This window comes from Acyrthosiphon pisum, chromosome A2 (genome assembly GCF_005508785.2).
Source record: "Acyrthosiphon pisum isolate AL4f chromosome A2, pea_aphid_22Mar2018_4r6ur, whole genome shotgun sequence".
In the NCBI taxonomy this organism is placed as follows: domain Eukaryota; kingdom Metazoa; phylum Arthropoda; class Insecta; order Hemiptera; family Aphididae; genus Acyrthosiphon; species Acyrthosiphon pisum.
The window spans coordinates 97,416,358-97,435,830 of NC_042495.1; the positions used below are offsets into that span (position 1 = coordinate 97,416,358).

General features: G+C 28.2%; 2 protein-coding genes across 13 annotated transcripts in view; one reads left to right on the plus strand and one right to left on the minus strand.

The window, feature by feature from the left end:
- Positions 1-19,473, plus strand: part of LOC100168636 (basement membrane-specific heparan sulfate proteoglycan core protein) — a 164,780-nt gene that overhangs the window by 116,968 nt on the left and 28,339 nt on the right. For 4 of the 12 annotated variants that reach the window (XM_016807846.2, XM_029489102.1, XM_008189042.3 and 1 more), the window contains 8 exons: positions 10,584-10,694; positions 11,283-11,402; positions 11,707-11,856; positions 14,026-14,154; positions 14,522-14,707; positions 15,933-16,139; positions 16,596-16,655; positions 17,323-17,331. In XM_016807846.2, the coding sequence (XP_016663335.1) occupies positions 10,584-10,694; positions 11,283-11,402; positions 11,707-11,856; positions 14,026-14,154; positions 14,522-14,707; positions 15,933-16,139; positions 16,596-16,655; positions 17,323-17,331 (972 nt within the window). The remainder of the gene's footprint in view (positions 1-10,583; positions 10,695-11,282; positions 11,403-11,706; positions 11,857-14,025; positions 14,155-14,521; positions 14,708-15,932; positions 16,140-16,595; positions 16,656-17,322; positions 17,332-19,473) is intronic. The other 8 variants (XM_029489100.1, XM_008189053.3, XM_029489098.1 and 5 more) reach the window with 7 other exon arrangements.
- LOC100159045 (ribosomal protein L23-like) lies at positions 6,209-7,228 on the minus strand. The gene is given in 5 exon segments (NM_001161913.2): positions 6,209-6,349; positions 6,414-6,527; positions 6,609-6,737; positions 6,802-6,885; positions 7,103-7,228. Coding segments are annotated over 5 exon segments (423 nt in total). The 5' UTR covers positions 7,116-7,228; the 3' UTR covers positions 6,209-6,266.

The following is a 19,473-nucleotide window of genomic DNA, read 5'->3' on the forward strand; positions in this document are numbered from 1 at the left end:
CGGCGCCGAAATGACAATTAAATAATTATTCAAACGTATAATAAGCGCTTGTGCGTCTTTGCCCCCTCCAGCTCGACATTATAATTTTATGTTAGTTTTTGCATACGAATGTCAAAACCGAAATCTAAAAACATAATATCGTAATAAACGGTCCGTTTTATCTTCTCGCTGAACAATCGCCACGTTTCGCGTGAACATTTTTTTTTTTTATACACAACTACTATTTATAATATGCACATAAATTTTTTTCACGAGAACAGTTTCTCATGCCTAAAACTATGCGTCACGACTCACGGAGACACCGAACATAATATTATATTATGTAGAAAATAATAGTTAGTTTAAAAAAAAAAATGTTTGTTTCCGTTAAACATCTAAAATGACAATGTATACCTATTATATATTTAGGCTGTAAAATACATCTGACTTATGATATACACTACTATACAGGACGATAATAGGTACCTACCAATATTATGAGTGTAATTCCTAAGGATAATTTTAAAACTATTATAGTACCTAGGTACCTAGTATAATATATATACCTAATCATAAATCAATATTAATCCACCTATAACAATTTTACAATTGTTTAAATTTATTTATTGATTAGGTACCTATAATAACTAATAAATACCTATTCTACTAATAAATGACTATAGACTAAAGTTTTTACTATTTCATGCAATGTTATCCTTGGTGTATAAAACATATAATAACTAAGAAACTATTCGTTTGAATTTTGATTTAGATAAATTAACCATTTAAAAAAAAAATCATCGGCTTAATATAATTTACAGTTAAAAAGTGTGCTTAGTTATAGTTTTAAAAAAACCCGTTGTGATAACACAGGACAATTTCTAAATGACATGCGAATGCTAAGGATTTTAAAATACATCGTTTAAGTTAATTTCTAAAAATCATAATTAGAATAAATTTACGATTAAAGGATAACACGAGAATGAGCATACCTACATACTCGTATTTGCGGTGAAACACCCTGTATATATATTTATGATATTATAAGCACTCCGAAACGCTGCGTCACGTCGTATAATTTTATGTCAATATAGACATATTATAAAGTAAAACAAATCATATAGTCATGTATACCCATGTATTATAATAATATGTAGATTGTTGGTGTTTATTATATAGGTGTAGGTAGATACCAGCTGGAAACAAGACGTTTATATTATATAATAGGTATACTAATATAAAAGAAGGCCGATACGGGATAACAATATTAGGTAGTGGCACACCGGTCTTTATTAATCGCGGGTGATACATTAGAGTATAGAGCATTGGACTTTTGATGGCTACGATGAAAATTATTGTTTGCGATAATTTACTTTTCGAGTTCGTGGCACATACGCTATATTCGGGCGTGGGTTCTGTGTGAGACTCAATCACGGTATTGCCTACCTATGCCATCGTTAACTATTTTTCATTTTTAAGGTTATATTAATATATAATGCTCGGTTATAAAAGGGTAACCGCCTACGTATATTTTCGTCGTCGATTTTTCTTCGAATTCTCGGTGTCCACGTCGAAACGACGACATTATTAAACCACCATAGATAATCTGCGTGTCTTATATATTATATTATTATGGGTACTTGTGTTTAAAACGTTGCTCTTCTCCTACCCCCACCGACAGTCACCACCATGTGCAGGTTTCTTCTAAAATTAGTATTGTTTAGGAACGTATCGGATACCTAGGTTTATCACGTCACACACACGTATTTATAATAGGCAATTTTACCCGTGTCAATTCATCCATTTTTCCCCGGTATAATTGGTACATTTAACATTTTAACATAATATTCTCTGTTAATTTAAAAATTAAAACTATATTGTGTGCCCGCCGCAGTGCCGTGTTCACATCATTGACGTCACTGGACAACCATAATAATTGGTGTCCCTATTCAATGTGTAATTTCTACTATTTTCTAGGATAGCTAATATTTTACATATACATAAATCCGTACCAACACCGTTCGCTGTGATAACTCATTTATAATGGCAAAATATGATCCCCTACATGGCTATAGGTACATTATTCATTCCATAACGTTGTATCGTAAATAAACAATGAATATTATTCAAAACTAAACAGTTGTTCTTTTTTGATCGCCTTAATATTATCAATATTATAATTGCTGAAATAACAACACAATTATTATTAGAACGAATGAAAATAAATTAATTAACAATTAAGTTATGTAAAAATTTTACTAAAAACAATAACTGATATCAATGGTATATATAGAAAATAATATATATTATGGTCCTATATTTTAATAATGTAAGATATTTCGTTTTCAAGTAATTTAATAATAATTGAGAAGTTGAAATGTTTTAAGCATATATTTTTATTTCTTTTCTGTTATAGAAAAACATAGGTATGTACCTACTAACAGTAATTTATATTTTATTTGTATTATTGTTCATTGCATGCCATAGTCCATAGGTAGGTAGGTAATATTTATGAAGATTAATAATTGGAACAAAAAAAATACCTAAATCAATGATACGGCGATACGGGGGTGGGTTATGCCAATCGATTTGTCAATATAATTAAATGTAAACTTAATTAAAAATATTAGGCTCCTTAAATGTTGATTACATCTCAATCAGATGCACTGCAGGTTTTTATTAATTGTATTAATATATTTACTCGCATAAAAATCTACAAATTATCTAAAATATGTAAAAAGTATGAAGTACAAGACTATAATAATACATCACGAGTACATGGGTAGGTTGTTATCACGTACGCCAGCGTGATAAGTGTTTTTTTTTTGTTTCATATAATATCAGCAAATATACCTATAAATGGCTATAATCTAAATATAAATGTAATGTAGGTACCTGTATAGGTAATAATATAATTGCGGATAATATAATCAAATAACTCGAATTCCTTTGTCGCGCACGACGACATGCGTGTACCTGGGTGCCATAATATTTTAATATTATGACACTATATTCGCGTACGACGGCGTGTTTAATGAAGTACTTACCTTTATTACGCGTAAGTATAAACCTGGTTACTCGGAGAGTTAACAAAAACGAATAAAAGAACTGATGTGCGCGAAACCGCGATGGGTATATACCAGATAGCTGGTATGTAACGTTACTTACGAAACGCGTGTAATATGTACATCTAGGTAGACTTACATCTAGGTATATAATATGTTTGTACGCGGAAAACAGCTTTGACACTCGTCCGGGCACGTTAATTTTTGCATTTGGCGTGTCGTAATAATGTAATAATTATTATTTACGTTTTCGCGATGTTTCTCCCTCGAACATGATGGAGTTCCCGCGTCGTCGTCGACCATAAAAACTAGTAATGGGACCTGTCGTAGCACTGTTGTACGCGTGCCTATAATATGTAACGGTTTAATGGTCTCGAAAAGGCTATATAAACTTAAAAATAATAATATATGTAATACAGACAATAGGTACAGTATTTATCATAGTAATTATGAGTTGCGACACCGCTACACGTAGGTGGTAGACATGCGCGTGCTGCATTACCGCAGCACTCTACGAATTTCGATTGCGGCGAAACGAAGAATAGGACGTCCTATCCATCTAATATTATGCAAGTACGAACTACGATTATTATAATACGAACTACGTATTATGAACTATGAGTACGATGTAGGTACCTAGGTATACCGATTAGCTTATCACACGTGACACGTTTGTTACATCTTATATATCTTTAATTGTGGTTAGATCCCGGCCTGTGACTATAATATGAGAATATTGAACTCAATAATAATAATTGTAATGTATTGGTACTTGGTACTACTATTATAGTGTAGGTACTAGGTACCTATATTTTATAATAGTATGGGATAACATCTTTTTTTTCAAATGATAATCATCGCTCTTGCCTCTTTTTTAATGTCAGTCGCAGATGATTTATTTGAAAATGTGTTGATGTGTTTAAATCGAAATTTTGAACGAGTAGTTTCTACAGTGTTATTGAGCTCTAAGTATATGTACTTTCTTTAAGAAAAATAGACAATAGTCCATAATAATAGATTTGGTATTATAGGTACCTAATGGTAACCTACCTAATGACTAATTTATTAGAATTTTAAAAATTAAGTATTGTAACTGTATGTACCATCCGAAACATAAGTTATTCAGTGTGTATTTGTTCATCACTTAGAGCAATATTTTTGTAAATTACTATACCTCTATACGTTCAATATTATGCTTATAAATTGTATGTTACCCTTCGTCATTTATAAAATCTAAAACAATTTATTACTATCGAGTATCGATCGAATAATGTATAGGTACTTAAATTTTTCAATCAGAGTTATTATGCTGACCTTGCCAAGCATTAAATATATTTTTTTTTCATATATTTATTTAATTCGGTAAACTATGTAGCACCACAATATTTTGTACCGGCAACCACACATAAGAAGTCAGGAGCTAAGGTGTAGGCAATTTATTCACACGTTCCTAGAATATTTTAAATAATATTTATACGGTTGAATACAATTTACTACCTGCGTTCACTAATAAACATTTCACATTCTTACTAGTTATCTTTACCGGATATTCAAAAATGTGTTACAAAGTTTTTTAAAAAGAAAAAAGGTTATAAATTATATCCATAAATTCCACTTTGGAAAACAAGTTTTAATTATTTATGCATGCACTATGTACCTACATAATACTTGATTAAATTAATTTTAAAATAGGTTTTATATACCAATAACCTATGTAATTTATAAAAAAAAATTATACTTCAGTATAAAATAAAAATTTTAAATGACTATGCGACCTTCGAAACAAATATAAGTCCATAAATTACTTTCTGCAATTTGTAAATGTCTAAACGCTTCTTCATCAAAAATGTATTAAATACTTAAGAGTATTGCATCGTAATTTGTAGTCATTAATTTCAATAGAATAGAATATGAATCTCTCATAGTTTTTGAATTATATCATAAAGAATGCCAATTAACTTAAATACTGGTTAATTACTGACTATTAGTATGTCACGCTTACAAGTAGCCAAGTAGAAATATTAAAATAGTATGCTGCCACTAACAATTAATAAGTTAGTAAATATTTTTTTCCTTGACTTAAGAAATTAAAAATGGTATTTTAATACAAAGGGCAATGCAGTATTAAATTTGTTTAGTAGGTACAATAAAATATAAATAAATATTGAAATGTAAAATATATTTACATAACTGAAATTTAAAACTATTACTTCTAAAAGTTAAAATTAAAACTTTAGTTTATATGAGTAGCCTTCTTAGAACCTACAAAATTTTGAATCAAATACTCAATTGAATAATTTATTGTTCTAACACTCTTAATCTTATTCCATTAGGTTAAATCATTAACTTAATAATTATTATTAAAATATAATAATGAAATACATACCTTCATTTAATTGTTAAACTCAACAAGTTTTGTTGAGACACTAAAGGACCAACATCAACATATTAAAAATTAAATTAAAACTAAGGTAACAAACATTTTTTTTCTTGATATTTGAAGGTTTTTAAATTTTTTTTGAGGTATAAAACTTGAAAAATACATTAGTTGGATTTATCTTTATTGCCCTTGATATTCAAGTTATCGAGACTCAACTGTATAGTATATACTCTGCATATATTAAATATTTATATAGCTGGTTATTTATGATTACCTATTTAAGTTAAAAATTTAAATAGAATATAATTATAGTAAATCTCTAATGCATAAATATCCATCTTAATAATTAAAATAAAATGTATTTTCTCTAGTCTAAAGATTAAAAACAATTAATTTAATTTATGGTACAGAATCGCAAAAATTAACTGTCAATAATTCAGAATTAAATTAAATGTTTGTTAACTACCAATAATTTAATAAAGAAATTACTAAGCACAATACAGGCAACAAAAAATTCAAAGTATTTTATAAGGCATCTTGAAATAAAAAATTATGCCACCAAGCATCCAACTTCCTAACATATTGTAAAATAAAGCAGACATCTTATTTTATACTAGTTTATTCCAAATTCACACGATGTTGCATTTGTTGATAATAAAGAAGTACTTAAATTCTAAATAATATAACCATAAATTTAACAAAATATCATGTTCCATTTACTATTCTTTAACTCTTAAATCTTAAACTAAAGGATATTAATACTAGAAATAAAAACACACCAAAGTTGCAGTAAATATTGGGTTTTTATTGATGTCAACACAAGTCATAGTTTAAAACAAAATTCAAGCAATACTGCTGGCATTTGACGCGATCCTAGGCCACAAATCTGCACATTCTTTAGCTACAGGACCAGTAATAGCACTCCCTAAATTAAAATAAAAAGAATAACTAAGTGTTTAAATATATATAACAATAAATGTGTCAATTACCTTTCATTTCGCCTTTGTTGTTGACAATTACCCCGGCATTGTCTTCAAAATACAAAAACACCCCGTCCTTCCTTCTGAAAGGTTTCCGCTGTCGAATGACTACCGCAGGCATTACTATAATAAACGATACATAAGTCAATTATTACACACGTTACATTAAAACACTTAAAAGATGACAAACGAAATGATATTTACCTTTTTTCCGGAGTTCTGGTTTTCCTTTCTTCACTGTGGCTACGATCATGTCTCCCGATGCAGCGGCTGGCAAACGATTCAAACGACCCTTGATGCCCTGGACGGCGATGACGAACAAGTTCTTTGCGCCTAGTAATTACACGTGACAAAAATAAGTACATTGTTACAACATTTAAGTCAAAGTTATGCTTACCAGTGTTATCAGCGCAATTGATGACGGCGCCGACTGGCAAACCGAGAGATATCCGGAACTTGGCTCCGGCGGAACCACCACGTCCTGAAAAAGAACATTATTTTATTACATTTTCATACATAACCTCATGCGTGGATGGCCGCAATGGCGGACAAACGCGTGTATTAAGTGCGAACGAAAAACGTCAGACGAACGGTAGGGCGTCGACGCATTCGGCCGTCCGACACACGTACACACGCAATTTTATCGATTTGGTCGTAGAGAAATAAATAGTTATTGTAAATTAGAAGAAACGACTTACCTCTTTTGGACATTGTGGTGTGCTATACGAGCGCGTCAAAAGAAAAATACTAACGAGAGGAGTCGAGCCTCGAGAATGGTGTGAACACGCACGAGATAACCTAACAACACGGCAGCCGAAAAGAAATACGGAATCACTCTTGTCGCAGTGACGGCAACCGAGCGCCACGAAATATCTCCCCACCGACGGACGCCGAACGCGAGCGCTATCTGTTCGATATAAATCAACCGTCCACCGGCATGTGAGCGCGCGAACACTGCTTATTATTCAAACATTTCAAATTCAAACGCGGTTGGCAACAATAAAAAATATATTGCTACCTATAATACAACATTGTCTTCTGATACGTTTTTTTTTCAAACTTTTGCCAAATGACAATTTTTTTCTTTATCCGTTCAAACCACATACCGACGGAAATATTTTAGTACATTTAGCATTAATTAAATATTATCGGTGAAAAATTGTTTATTCGGAAAGAATACTGTCCCACACACACATTTAAATCATTATTATAATATTATATTTATATAGGAAGACAATTTACAGAGAAATACTAAAATGTATGGTTTTCGAAGATTGTCGACTGTCGTTATAGGTATATTAAATTACGAAAATGTGTTGGTTAATCATTATCTATTACAACAATACATATTAAGATATTTTCATATTCTCGCGACCAAAGTGGAATAGAATATACTCAAAATGAATGGACTCGTTATTAGATAGGTACATTATTCATATTTATAATTATTGCCTTCATTTATACGAATTTCACTTCGGCTAACAATGTTTTTTCAGTCTGGTATTTTACCAAAAATCACTATTTGGTTTCTATACAGCATACAATAATTAAACAAATAGGTATTAAATAAACTGATATTGATAATATATTGATCATAGTTGAGCTATGATTTGGACATTTAGAGAAGCTACCTAAGTAAGTAGTTGTACTGTTGTAGCCACTTGTAGGTTAGGTTAGTTGTTAGTATAATGGTTGCGATAACAATAATTATACAATATTGACACATGGTCGCGATAACTGGGAGTGATGTGAAATGTAGGCATTGAAGAAGTAGCTACCTACGGTACTCTGTAATAATTTCACCTATATTTTATGGTGTTTAATGAATATAGTATAACTTTGTACAAGGTACACTCTTTAGTCTGTACACCTACCTATAGTCGTTATCGGCTACTGAACAGTGAATAGTACCTACATTGCTACACTGACGGTATTACATTTTAATTTTTTTACAGTTGTAATTTGTAAAAAACCTGAAAACATATTTTATTTACCTATTACATGTCAATAATTTAAACATTAAACATTTATCCTTCAAATTATTGATTTGTACATTAAAAAAATAAAGCACCACTGAATATTTAAAAATTATAATTATTAATGCAGTTATTAAGTATAATAATATTTGTGTCTGCCATTGCCCGTTGGTGTATTATTATAAACTATATTCGTTATCATGTGGTTTTATTTATTTTGTTAGCCCTCATTATATTGATTTATTACTAATTTTCCAATTCATGATATTATAAGAAATAACTGTTACCTTATGCAAGTCGATTTAAGACAATTATGTTTTAAGTACTATATCAACAAAACCTACATAATATTATAGTAGTTAGAAAAATATGCAACGCTTCAACTGTCCTGACCTATTAAATAGTAGGTAACCATTGTTAAAAATACTAACTTGGCCTAATCATTCTTCGGTATTAATTCAACCATATTACAATATATTTTATTCTCATCCAAAACCTCACATAATAGCAATTAAAAAATATTCTTCGGATGTACTTTATAAGTTATAACCTTTAAAATCTATTAGTATTAAAAAATAAAGTACAGGACACAGGTAAAGGTTTTCATTTTATCATGATTCATGAACTATGTATATATATTGAAATATAAAATATTATCTATACAATTTTCCGTGAAATACTTAAATGTTTCATACGTCATATTATTACGTCAACACTCAACAATATATGTAGGCATCTTATTATATTATATTAATATTATGTATTATAAATTAGGTAATTTGAATTTTGAATGTCTTACAAAGTGTATGATGTTATTACAAACTTAGGTAGGTAACTTGTTTTCAGAAATAAATTTAATCCACATCCCAGTTGTTCGATACTTTCCCATTGTTCATTTCATATTTTCATCTAAAATAACTGTTTCCAATTAATTTGGCTTTAAATTAAATTATTATAGTTTATAGTTTATAATAATATTGTGCTTTAATACCTTCATATGTATATTTAACAAAGTCAAAGTACCTATCTACTATTTGCTCTAACATAAACACATATGTATGACGTACCTAATAGTTTAATAAATCCCTTTAATCGTTTTTGAAAATATTTTAATAATATATTATATTATATAATCATATTGATTCAGTTGAATAATTTTATACCCCGTTCGTCTAAAGACTAAATTATTATAAATTATAAAAGGCTCTCATAAAAGTCCACGACCATCAATAATGTATGGTATACCCGTATAAATTTCATTTTATTGAGTACAAAACTTACGTATGTGCGCATGCATACATACCACATACGTATATAATATATTATTGTACCTATATATACATAATGTATATCAGTACATAAATTTGTGTGCAAATACTAAAGAAAATGTAATCAAACATTCAAACTCTAACATGAAAAAAAAGAAACGATTTCGTATATTTGGTTAAACCTAACATTTAAACAGCGAACTACCACAAAAACATTTTTAATATTTACTGTAGTATAACAATATGTTTCCATTTTTTGAAAACATTTTGGGGAAATTGTAAAATATGTTAATAACAAATAAATAATGGACTATACTCAATAGGCTATATTAAGTAGTTTGGAATTATCAGTATATAAACATTTTATAAGTTTTTATGGAATTAGATATAAATAAAACGGAGTACCTATCTAAATAATTTAATTATTTTATTTAATGTTTTATTTAAGAACCTATTTCTAGTCATGTACATGTAGTTTTAAATGAATTAAACTTTCTTTCAGTTAATAGCAATTTTCAAAAATCTGAAATATTTTCAGAAACTGTTTGAAAGTTATGGATCATACTTTTTTTTATATCTTGTATTGAAAGCTTTTCTGAAATTCTAAGATTTATTAATTGTGTAAGGATATGAAAGGTAAAAACAAACATTTTTACGTTATCATAATTTATATTTTTTGTAGCATCTAACTTAATTAATTTAATGAAATTGGTAGGTACTTACCTATCTAGTGTATAAGAATATAATTGAATACATTTTTAATTTTTAGTATTATGTATAAAATAATTTAATGTCTTTCAAAATAGTCAAACATTTTTGTGTTTCATTTTTGATTAAGTTAATATTAGGTACTGTAAGACATTACCTATATAAACAGGGACCTAACTGAGCTTTTACTTTAATCGATTTATCGAAAATTTATTTTATCATCACAGAATGTACTGCTGAACAATTCAAATGTCGTCTTACATCGTTTTGTATCGACAGATCCCTACAATGCAACAGAATAAAAAATTGTCAGGACGGTTCGGATGAAGAAAATTGTCGTATGTTAAAAAATACAACAGAATCAAAATTTAGCTTGGAATTCGCCACACACAAATGTGTCACATGTCTAGCGCTAAATTATTTTTACACACTTTTTGTATAATTATCATAATATACGAGAAGAAATCTAATTAATATAATATATTATATTATTTCATTAATTTATTAACCACACGTCCACAGGACAAATATTAGAGCTACTTATATATTATAAGTACAGTTTTGCACTGAATATTAGAATAAAATTGCTACGTTAGCTTTGTACGCCGCAAGCATAGGTAATTATATGTAACAGTATACCTAAACCTTTTTATGTATAAGGTTATACATAATATTATAATGGCACTTGTCTAAAAGTACGAAATAAATTATTGGTGGTGTATTAAATTTTATAAAATGGGATGTATATTTAGTATTGTCACTCATCATATGTATTATAATTTAAATATCATAGTACATTTGATAAAATTGCACTTGAGGCTTTATGGAAAATGTTCGTAATTGTGTATTGTCCAGTATATGCTCCGGGTTAAATATTATGCTGATGTTTATAAAGTGATTCTAATACAAATGTTATTGTTTTACAGCTGAAAAAGTTTGTGATGAAAATTCATTTTCATGCCGAAGCACAGATCAGTGCATTGACAGAAGAAAAGAATGTGACGGACGCGTTGATTGCGACGACGGTTCTGACGAAGAAAATTGCTGTAAATAATACATTTTATCATAAATTCTAATGTTATACATTTTATACAATTTAATACAATTATTCATAGTTCACTGTATATAGCGATTTATTTAACAGCTGCAGAACACACATTTTTTTTTTAAAAAATATTTTATTTTATGGAGGATTTTAGACACTATATATTGCAAACTAATACATATTTGTTATCATATTAGCTTATTATTTCTCCCATATGATAGCTAGTGGAGCAAGTACTAACTTTCAATTGATACACAATATTATGCACATACTCATAGTTTTTAATAATTGTTTTTTTTTTGTAGCTAATTGCGGCCCTGAAGAGTTTCAATGTCACAATGGTAAATGTTTGTCCATCGACAAAAGATGTAACGGGAAAATCGAATGCAGCAACGGCGAAGACGAGGTTAATTGTGGGATACCAGGTGGTGACAATATACCCAGTTTAGGTACAGGTACTATATTTTACACTTCTTACGAAATTAAAAATATTCTTCATTCTTGTATAGGAAGTCAAATTATTATATTTTATTGAATCTCCCGAGTATAAAAAAAAACTGTTACCTACCTATAATTTTGTCATTTTAACGGTTGTTGTCGCTTTCTAAAAATAACACTGGTGTAGAAATATCATGTTGCACTTACATATTTTACAATGTACCTACTACATGAAAATGTACTTGTAATACAATAATTGTACTTATAAAATGGCTTTTCACCAAAATGCACACAAACTTCATACCATATGCGCACATCTATTTAGTTCGGTGTAGTTAATAATAAACCACATATAAAATATAAGCAACACTCAACAAAGCTTTGTACCTATATACACTATACAGTATTACAATTAATGTTAGCCACATTTTACGCTAAAAAGTTTTTAAAGGATATTAAGAATTTTCGTTAGTGATAAAGTTTAGAGATTTCAAGTAATTCCATATAAGTATTAGTATAACACAATAGGATCACGCATTTATGTGACAAAAAAAAAAACATTTAAATTCTAGTAGAATCAGAATATTTAAGATCAAATAAAAATATTAATAGGTATTTAATATTTATATTTAATTAAAAAATTCTTTGATTCTTCAAACAATAGACTATGTAGTTTTTACTGTTCAATATTGAGTGAAATTTAGTATAGAAAGCGGGTTTGTTCCACACTTAATATTGCTTACTTTTTTGGTAAACTAGGTATATAGTTAAGGAAGCTACTGTCAATACAAACAATCAAATGTTTATATTTAATTTTATGTAAGACATGACGAAAGCCAATCAAAATTATGGGACCATTGAGTTTGATGGTTTAAATGTTTTTTTTTTTTTTAAATAAATTAAAAATCTTTGAGAACTTTACTGAAGCATAACTGAACACGTTTAAGATATTAAAAAAATGAAGGGCGTACTTGAAGTACAAACAATTCTTATTTTATTAAAACTATTATCAATATTTTATTATAGAATTTGAATATAGAAAATACCCTCAGACATTCTCTAGCTTGGTAGACCAATAATGTAGATAATTGGCCTACACACAACTCCTTAGGTTGTGCTGAAATGGTACATTATTATAATAATGCAACACTTGAAATCAATATCACGAATTTCTAAAATAAAGTAATTTCTTCGCTTCATTCAGGAATCAGAATATAGGTATAATAGAATTAAAATATATATTTCATGATTAAGATTTGATAATGGTTTTACATATTTTGTTTTGTATAAATTAATGTTTTTTTAGATACCTAAGGTGGTTACTAGTTTACTATATACGTGTCAAAATAATGTCTTTTATGACTATAACTGTCTATAACCAATATAATATACTTGATATGATTAATATGTGTAATGTGTTTAACTGTGTTTAGGATAAAATCTAGTGAACTTATTAGTTATTAGGTAACCATTATCTTACCTTGCATTATTTTTTTGAATTTCTTACACTACTTTTATTCATATTACACTGAATACAATACATATTGTTATATATCAATTAAAAATTAATTTTTGTTGTCTTATACTTTTGTATGAATGTATGATTAGTGATTACTGATTAGTGATTATGATTTAAAAATACCAAAAAATAAATTAACATCTGCGAATCAATCATTAAAATACTCATTCTGCTCCTTCTCAGATATAGTTATTTGGGTAATTACTCAAACACAGTAATTCTTTTTAGTAGGTTCAAAATGAGGTTAGGACAATTTGGTTATTGATGTAGGTTTATTGTTCTGTACGACGTATAAGTTATATACGTGACAGTAAACCATAACTTATACGTATTATATTCTTATAATCTTGTTAATAAGTGAATATTTGACCGTACCTACAGGCTACAATTCATAAAAACAAAAACGTTTGCAAAAGTTCATTAGATTTTGTCCTGCCTGTGTATCACGTCATAGTAAATATATATGACGATAATTATAATATTATGTTATTATAACACTCATAAATATATACTAGTTGATAATAACGTAATATAATACAGTTATTAATAAGTAACATGTTATTTAATTTAATACAATTTAATACACTATCAATTAATTAACATGTTATTTTCAATGTTCACGTTCTTAATATTCTAATGCTTTTCTTGTGGCACGCTTGATGTGTAGACCCCATGCTCGCACCTTGCGCTGAATCAGATTTCACATGTGCTGACATGAGTTGCATACCCTTATCGAAGTCTTGCGACGGCCGTCCGGATTGTCCGGACGCAGAAGACGAGCAGAATTGCACAAATGGTAATAATATTAACAATAATAATAATACGACAGTATTTTTTTATTTCCTTAGCAATCATATATTAAGCGCGCACACCAACTATAAAAACTATAATATGTATTATGTATAAATTATAGTATTTACTATTATTGATAAAATTAAACGAAATTTGATTTTCCAAAACATAAAGAATATAATAATAATTGTTGTAATTTAAAATCTGAATTTATTATAATTTATAACTATTATAATTTTTAGTATATATTATACATTATTAAAGGGCAGCGCTTTTTTTGTTATTATTGTTTTTTTGCTTGTATTCTGGTAGTTATGTGATTTATTGTTGTATTTTTGTTCTGTGGCTTTTTGTGTACTACTATCATGTAGACAGACCATCGTTATCGTCTGCAAACACTAATCAGGCGTCGTCAACAGCCGACATACCGCCTCCTGCAGTCGCCACGGTGTGTTTTTCCAACGAGTTTCGATGTCACGACGGCGGTTGTGTGAATAGCGATTACCGCTGCGATCGTATTAACGACTGTAAGGATCAAAGTGACGAATTGGACTGTGGTAAGTACGATCCACTGACGAAGCACCAAGCACGTCAGTCGTCTCCGTCATCGTGGCGCACAACGTTTTGCTGGGGTGGACCTGCTAAATTGATTCGAATTCGAATTCGATAAGAGCTTTAGGCTTTGCCTTCGGGCTTATTTATATTATATTGTAACTGTGTATAAGTATTGCGTAGTATAAAGACAACAACATGTTTTTTTTTTCCATTTAACTTTATAATATTCTATATTTACTCGCTTGGAGAAATGAGAAGGACAAAAAGGTTTTGAATAATAGAGGGAAAAGTATTTTTCAGTACACCCACATATTGATAAAGTCCAAGAAGGGGTAGCCTTATAGGAACACGACCGATAGTTAAATTTTAGCTTTTGTTCGATTTTTTTTCTTAATAGACCTAACTAAACAAAACTCTACAAAATAAAATTTATTTTTAAGAAGTTCTGAATGTACACAATGTACACATGAACGTGTTTTTTATTTTATTTTATAAAGGGTAGTAAAAAAAATATGTTTGCACATTATTTATATTTACAGTCACGTACAACAAATACAATTTGAATTAAACTTTGTAACTTTAAGCAAAACACAATATTTGTATTACCTTACTTAAGTTTATTTTTCTGTATATATTTGTTTTTATGAGTCATACATTTTGGCTTAAATTGCTTATAATATAAACTATTCAACTCCAATTACTTAAGTGTACCTACTATTAGTCAACATTTAACTAATGTCAGAAGGTTAATCCAGTTTTTTTATATCGTTTAACAAAAATTAAACTGTAAAATAATTGTTGAAATTATCATAAACCTAACCAATTAATTTCATTTCACTAATAAGTAATATTTGCCGCACGTTCGTTCATTAGGTACCTATAAATACTATGTATAGGTATCATCATACAACTAATACTAAATTACACCAAGTACATCACATTTAAAGTGCCTCTCTCCAGTAAATAAAATACTTTTAAAATGGCATGTAATTACATCAACCTGGTTGAGATTGGGAATCGTATTTATATTTAATAAATAGCGTATGCAGACAGTACATCTAAACAGACAGATAATTTTTCATTATTACACTATTGTATACAATTACTATATTATAATAATGACTTGATTCTCCATCAACATCTTATTTGTAATAATTAGAATATTATCATACATCATTATACGTTTTAAATTTGTGCGTATTATTTTTATAATGGTTTTGTCCACAGCCCCCACAATTCCGACAATAACGACCCCCAACGTCACTAATATTGCTACCACCACTGTAATATACCCGCAGTATGAAAATCCTCCTGTGTTCGTGACCTGCAACTGGAACGAATTTGCTTGCCGCAACGGTCGGCAGTGCGTCCCGAAATCGGCGAAATGCAACAACAACTACGAGTGTCAAGACTATTCGGACGAAGACAATTGCTGTGAGTTTAATACTTACACAGGGGAATCAACTGGCTACTAAATAGTAGAGTGATTCTCAAAAGTTTACAACGTTTACAAAATTAAAAACCCACATGTCCCGATCATCACATTTTTATAAAAGTCCTGAATTGTTGACCTCTGAAATCAAATAACATCTAACTATAGCTATATAATTCGACACAAATCTATAATTTATTAATTATTATACTTGGAATTTAAAGTTACCTTCTTTAATTTGTAGGTATATAGTTTGTTATAATATATTTTTCTTTCGTTATAATATGTTTTATATATTTTATATTTTATATATTCCAAAAATCGTATTTTCCCATCAGTCCATTTTAATATTTTTATCTTTAAAATTATTATATTTCATTGATTTTTCTTCTGATAATTAAATAATTAATTTTCTTCATCGACTATTATGATTCATATTTAAAAACATTTTATTTTAGATGAGGCTCCAGATGGTTTAGATTTAAAAACATATCCAAATGAACAAACCATTAAAGAAAGTAAGTGAAATCTCATATATTTATTATGCACTTATATTTTAATTTTACCTATTGTATATATTTTTACATACTTACTACATTTTGCTGAAAAATATTCAGTCTGTAATATACAGTTATATTTTAATATACCAAATCATAATGAACAAAATCGCACATAATATAATCGACACCTGCACTAAAATAGTTCATTATGATGACATTTCAAATATGTTTTTCTGGAATGCAATTAACATATTTTGCATTTAATATCTGTAATTTAGTATTAACCAGCTACATTGCACAATATTGCTCGATTTGCACAAATCCTAAAATCAAAAAATACATATCATTTAATCGTATTTTTTTTAGAAACTATTTTATTTAGGTTTTATTTAGTAAATTATGAGGTATGAAAACAACAACATGTAATAATCAAAATGTATGAAAAAAATATAATAACTTCTATCACAGTGATATAAAGTATCTAATTATTGAAAATTTGGTATAAAAATTATTATTTCCGCTATTATGGTTGTTTGCTCAAAATAATTATATTTACTTTAGTACCTATTTATTGTTAGTCTTATAATATAACTAAATATTTATCATTTAACCATTAATATTAATGCAATTTTGTATTTTTGTTTATTTCCCAATATGCACTCTATTTTTGATTTCTTCTTACTAGACTCTAAAGGTAAGACCATTTTATTGGATATTTCTCGGGTGTTATGAATATTTTTCGTATGCATTACTATGCTGAATATCATGCATGTCAGGGACTCATACAATGTGAATCATAAAACATGTAGATAGTAGATATTTAAATTATTTAACAGTTTCTATACAGACATACAGTGCATGACAATCATATTATACGCATCACAAAAATACGCATAATGAAACTGCGATATGTATTTGTACTTTTATTATAATTTATTGTTTTTAGGACGTTTGCATGACAATTATTTAAATCATCTATCAATACTATTATATTATGTCGTAAACTAATATACATTCAAAATATATATTAAAATAATTAAAATAGCGTTTGGAAAAATTATACAATTTTCAATTAATGTAATGTTAAATATATGTATATTTTTATATATAATAAATATACAATCAATGTTAGACAATATAGTGTTAGAGAAACTAAATGATCATCTAGATGAGATTTATATATTTAATAAAAAAAAAGGTGGGTAAGTGGATGTCGCTCTGCTGTACAGTAGGTTACAAGTGGGTCACTGTATAATGGATAGTATTAAATTTGAATTCAATGATATAATATAACTGTATAAGAAAAACGATTCTCAGTGGAGACGGTTTGTCAGTCGAGGTACTAGACATACCTATTATAGGTATACTTATCGATAGTATTAAAAAAAATTGACCTATAATAGGTATTAATAATAAATTCCAAATTAATCATATCACAATATCCATCAGGTAACGCGTTATACATCAACAACAAACCGTGGTACTATCATAGATATATAATAGTATACTTTAGAAGTTTCAAGTACCCACAAATAATATTATACAATCATTACAACCACAACAAAATAACTAAAATAGTTATTCCAGGTTTTTTAATATGTAATTTCGTCCAAATTTGAAATTAAAATTACTATAAAAATATACTGTGCTTATGTATTTCTTAGAATTTTTTGCAACAGAATTAAATATTACGTGGAATCTTGTTTTGAATTTTCAATCCTTAGATATAAAAGTTGAACATTTTATAAATTTTTAACTACAAAATAATTATTCAATTTTAAATTTGATAAATTTTGTCAACATTTTAACTTCAAATGCTTATAAAAAAAAATTGTGCCTATGTATTTTTAATATTTTTCAACTGCTATTGTAACAATGTATCAGGAGCTATGTATTAATTTTTTACACTTTTTGGCTCAATAGATAAAACTTTATTGATATTTATAGAAAAAAAAACTAAAAAAAATTGAAAACTTACTATGTCCGTAAAGAGTCAAATTATTTTCAAAATTTTATCGTATATACAGAGTGTCCCGTGAGGATTTACTCATTACGATATCTCCTGAAATAATAGAGATATCGTAATTCCGGTTTCTTATTAAGACTCACAGAGGTAAGCACTACAAATAACTAATTTTTTTTTTTTTATGTTTTGGTAAAAAAGTTAAAAAAATATTGAAGATTGCCATTTTGTAGAGTTAATTTTTCTGAAAATATTGACGTTTCAACATTTTAATTTCATTAATTTCCTGATTTTTAATAATTTTTTTAATTAATAAGTAAAACGGCAAAAAACCGGTTTTTGTCCGGGCGGCGAGTCCCCCTCTACGGCTAATAGGTAAATCCTCACGGGACACCCTGTATAAAATGCTAATATAAACATTCAGTGAAATTTTCAAGTTTCTACAGTCATTCGTTTTTTAATTACAACAAAATAAAAAAATCGTTACGTAAGAAATCGAGTGAATATCAAATGTTATAATAATATGAATTTCAAACGCTCATAAAAATTTAATTTGAGTTTCTTATAGACATTTTTTTTTGATAAAGGTAGATTATCCTATAAGGAATCTTGTATTATAGTTTAAAATCTTAGTTCTAAAAAGAAAAATTTTTTAGAATTATAAACTCAACATAATTAGGTAATTTTCGTGATTTTTCCATATTTTGTCAATTTTTGAACTTTAAATGCTAATAAAAAAAACTGTGACTAAGGATTTTTAATATTTTTCAAATGTCATTGTAACAATATAGTAGGAGCTTTGTATTAAATTTTCAAGTATTTTTACTCAACAAATAAAGTGTTATTGACATTCATAGAAAAAAAACTAATTAA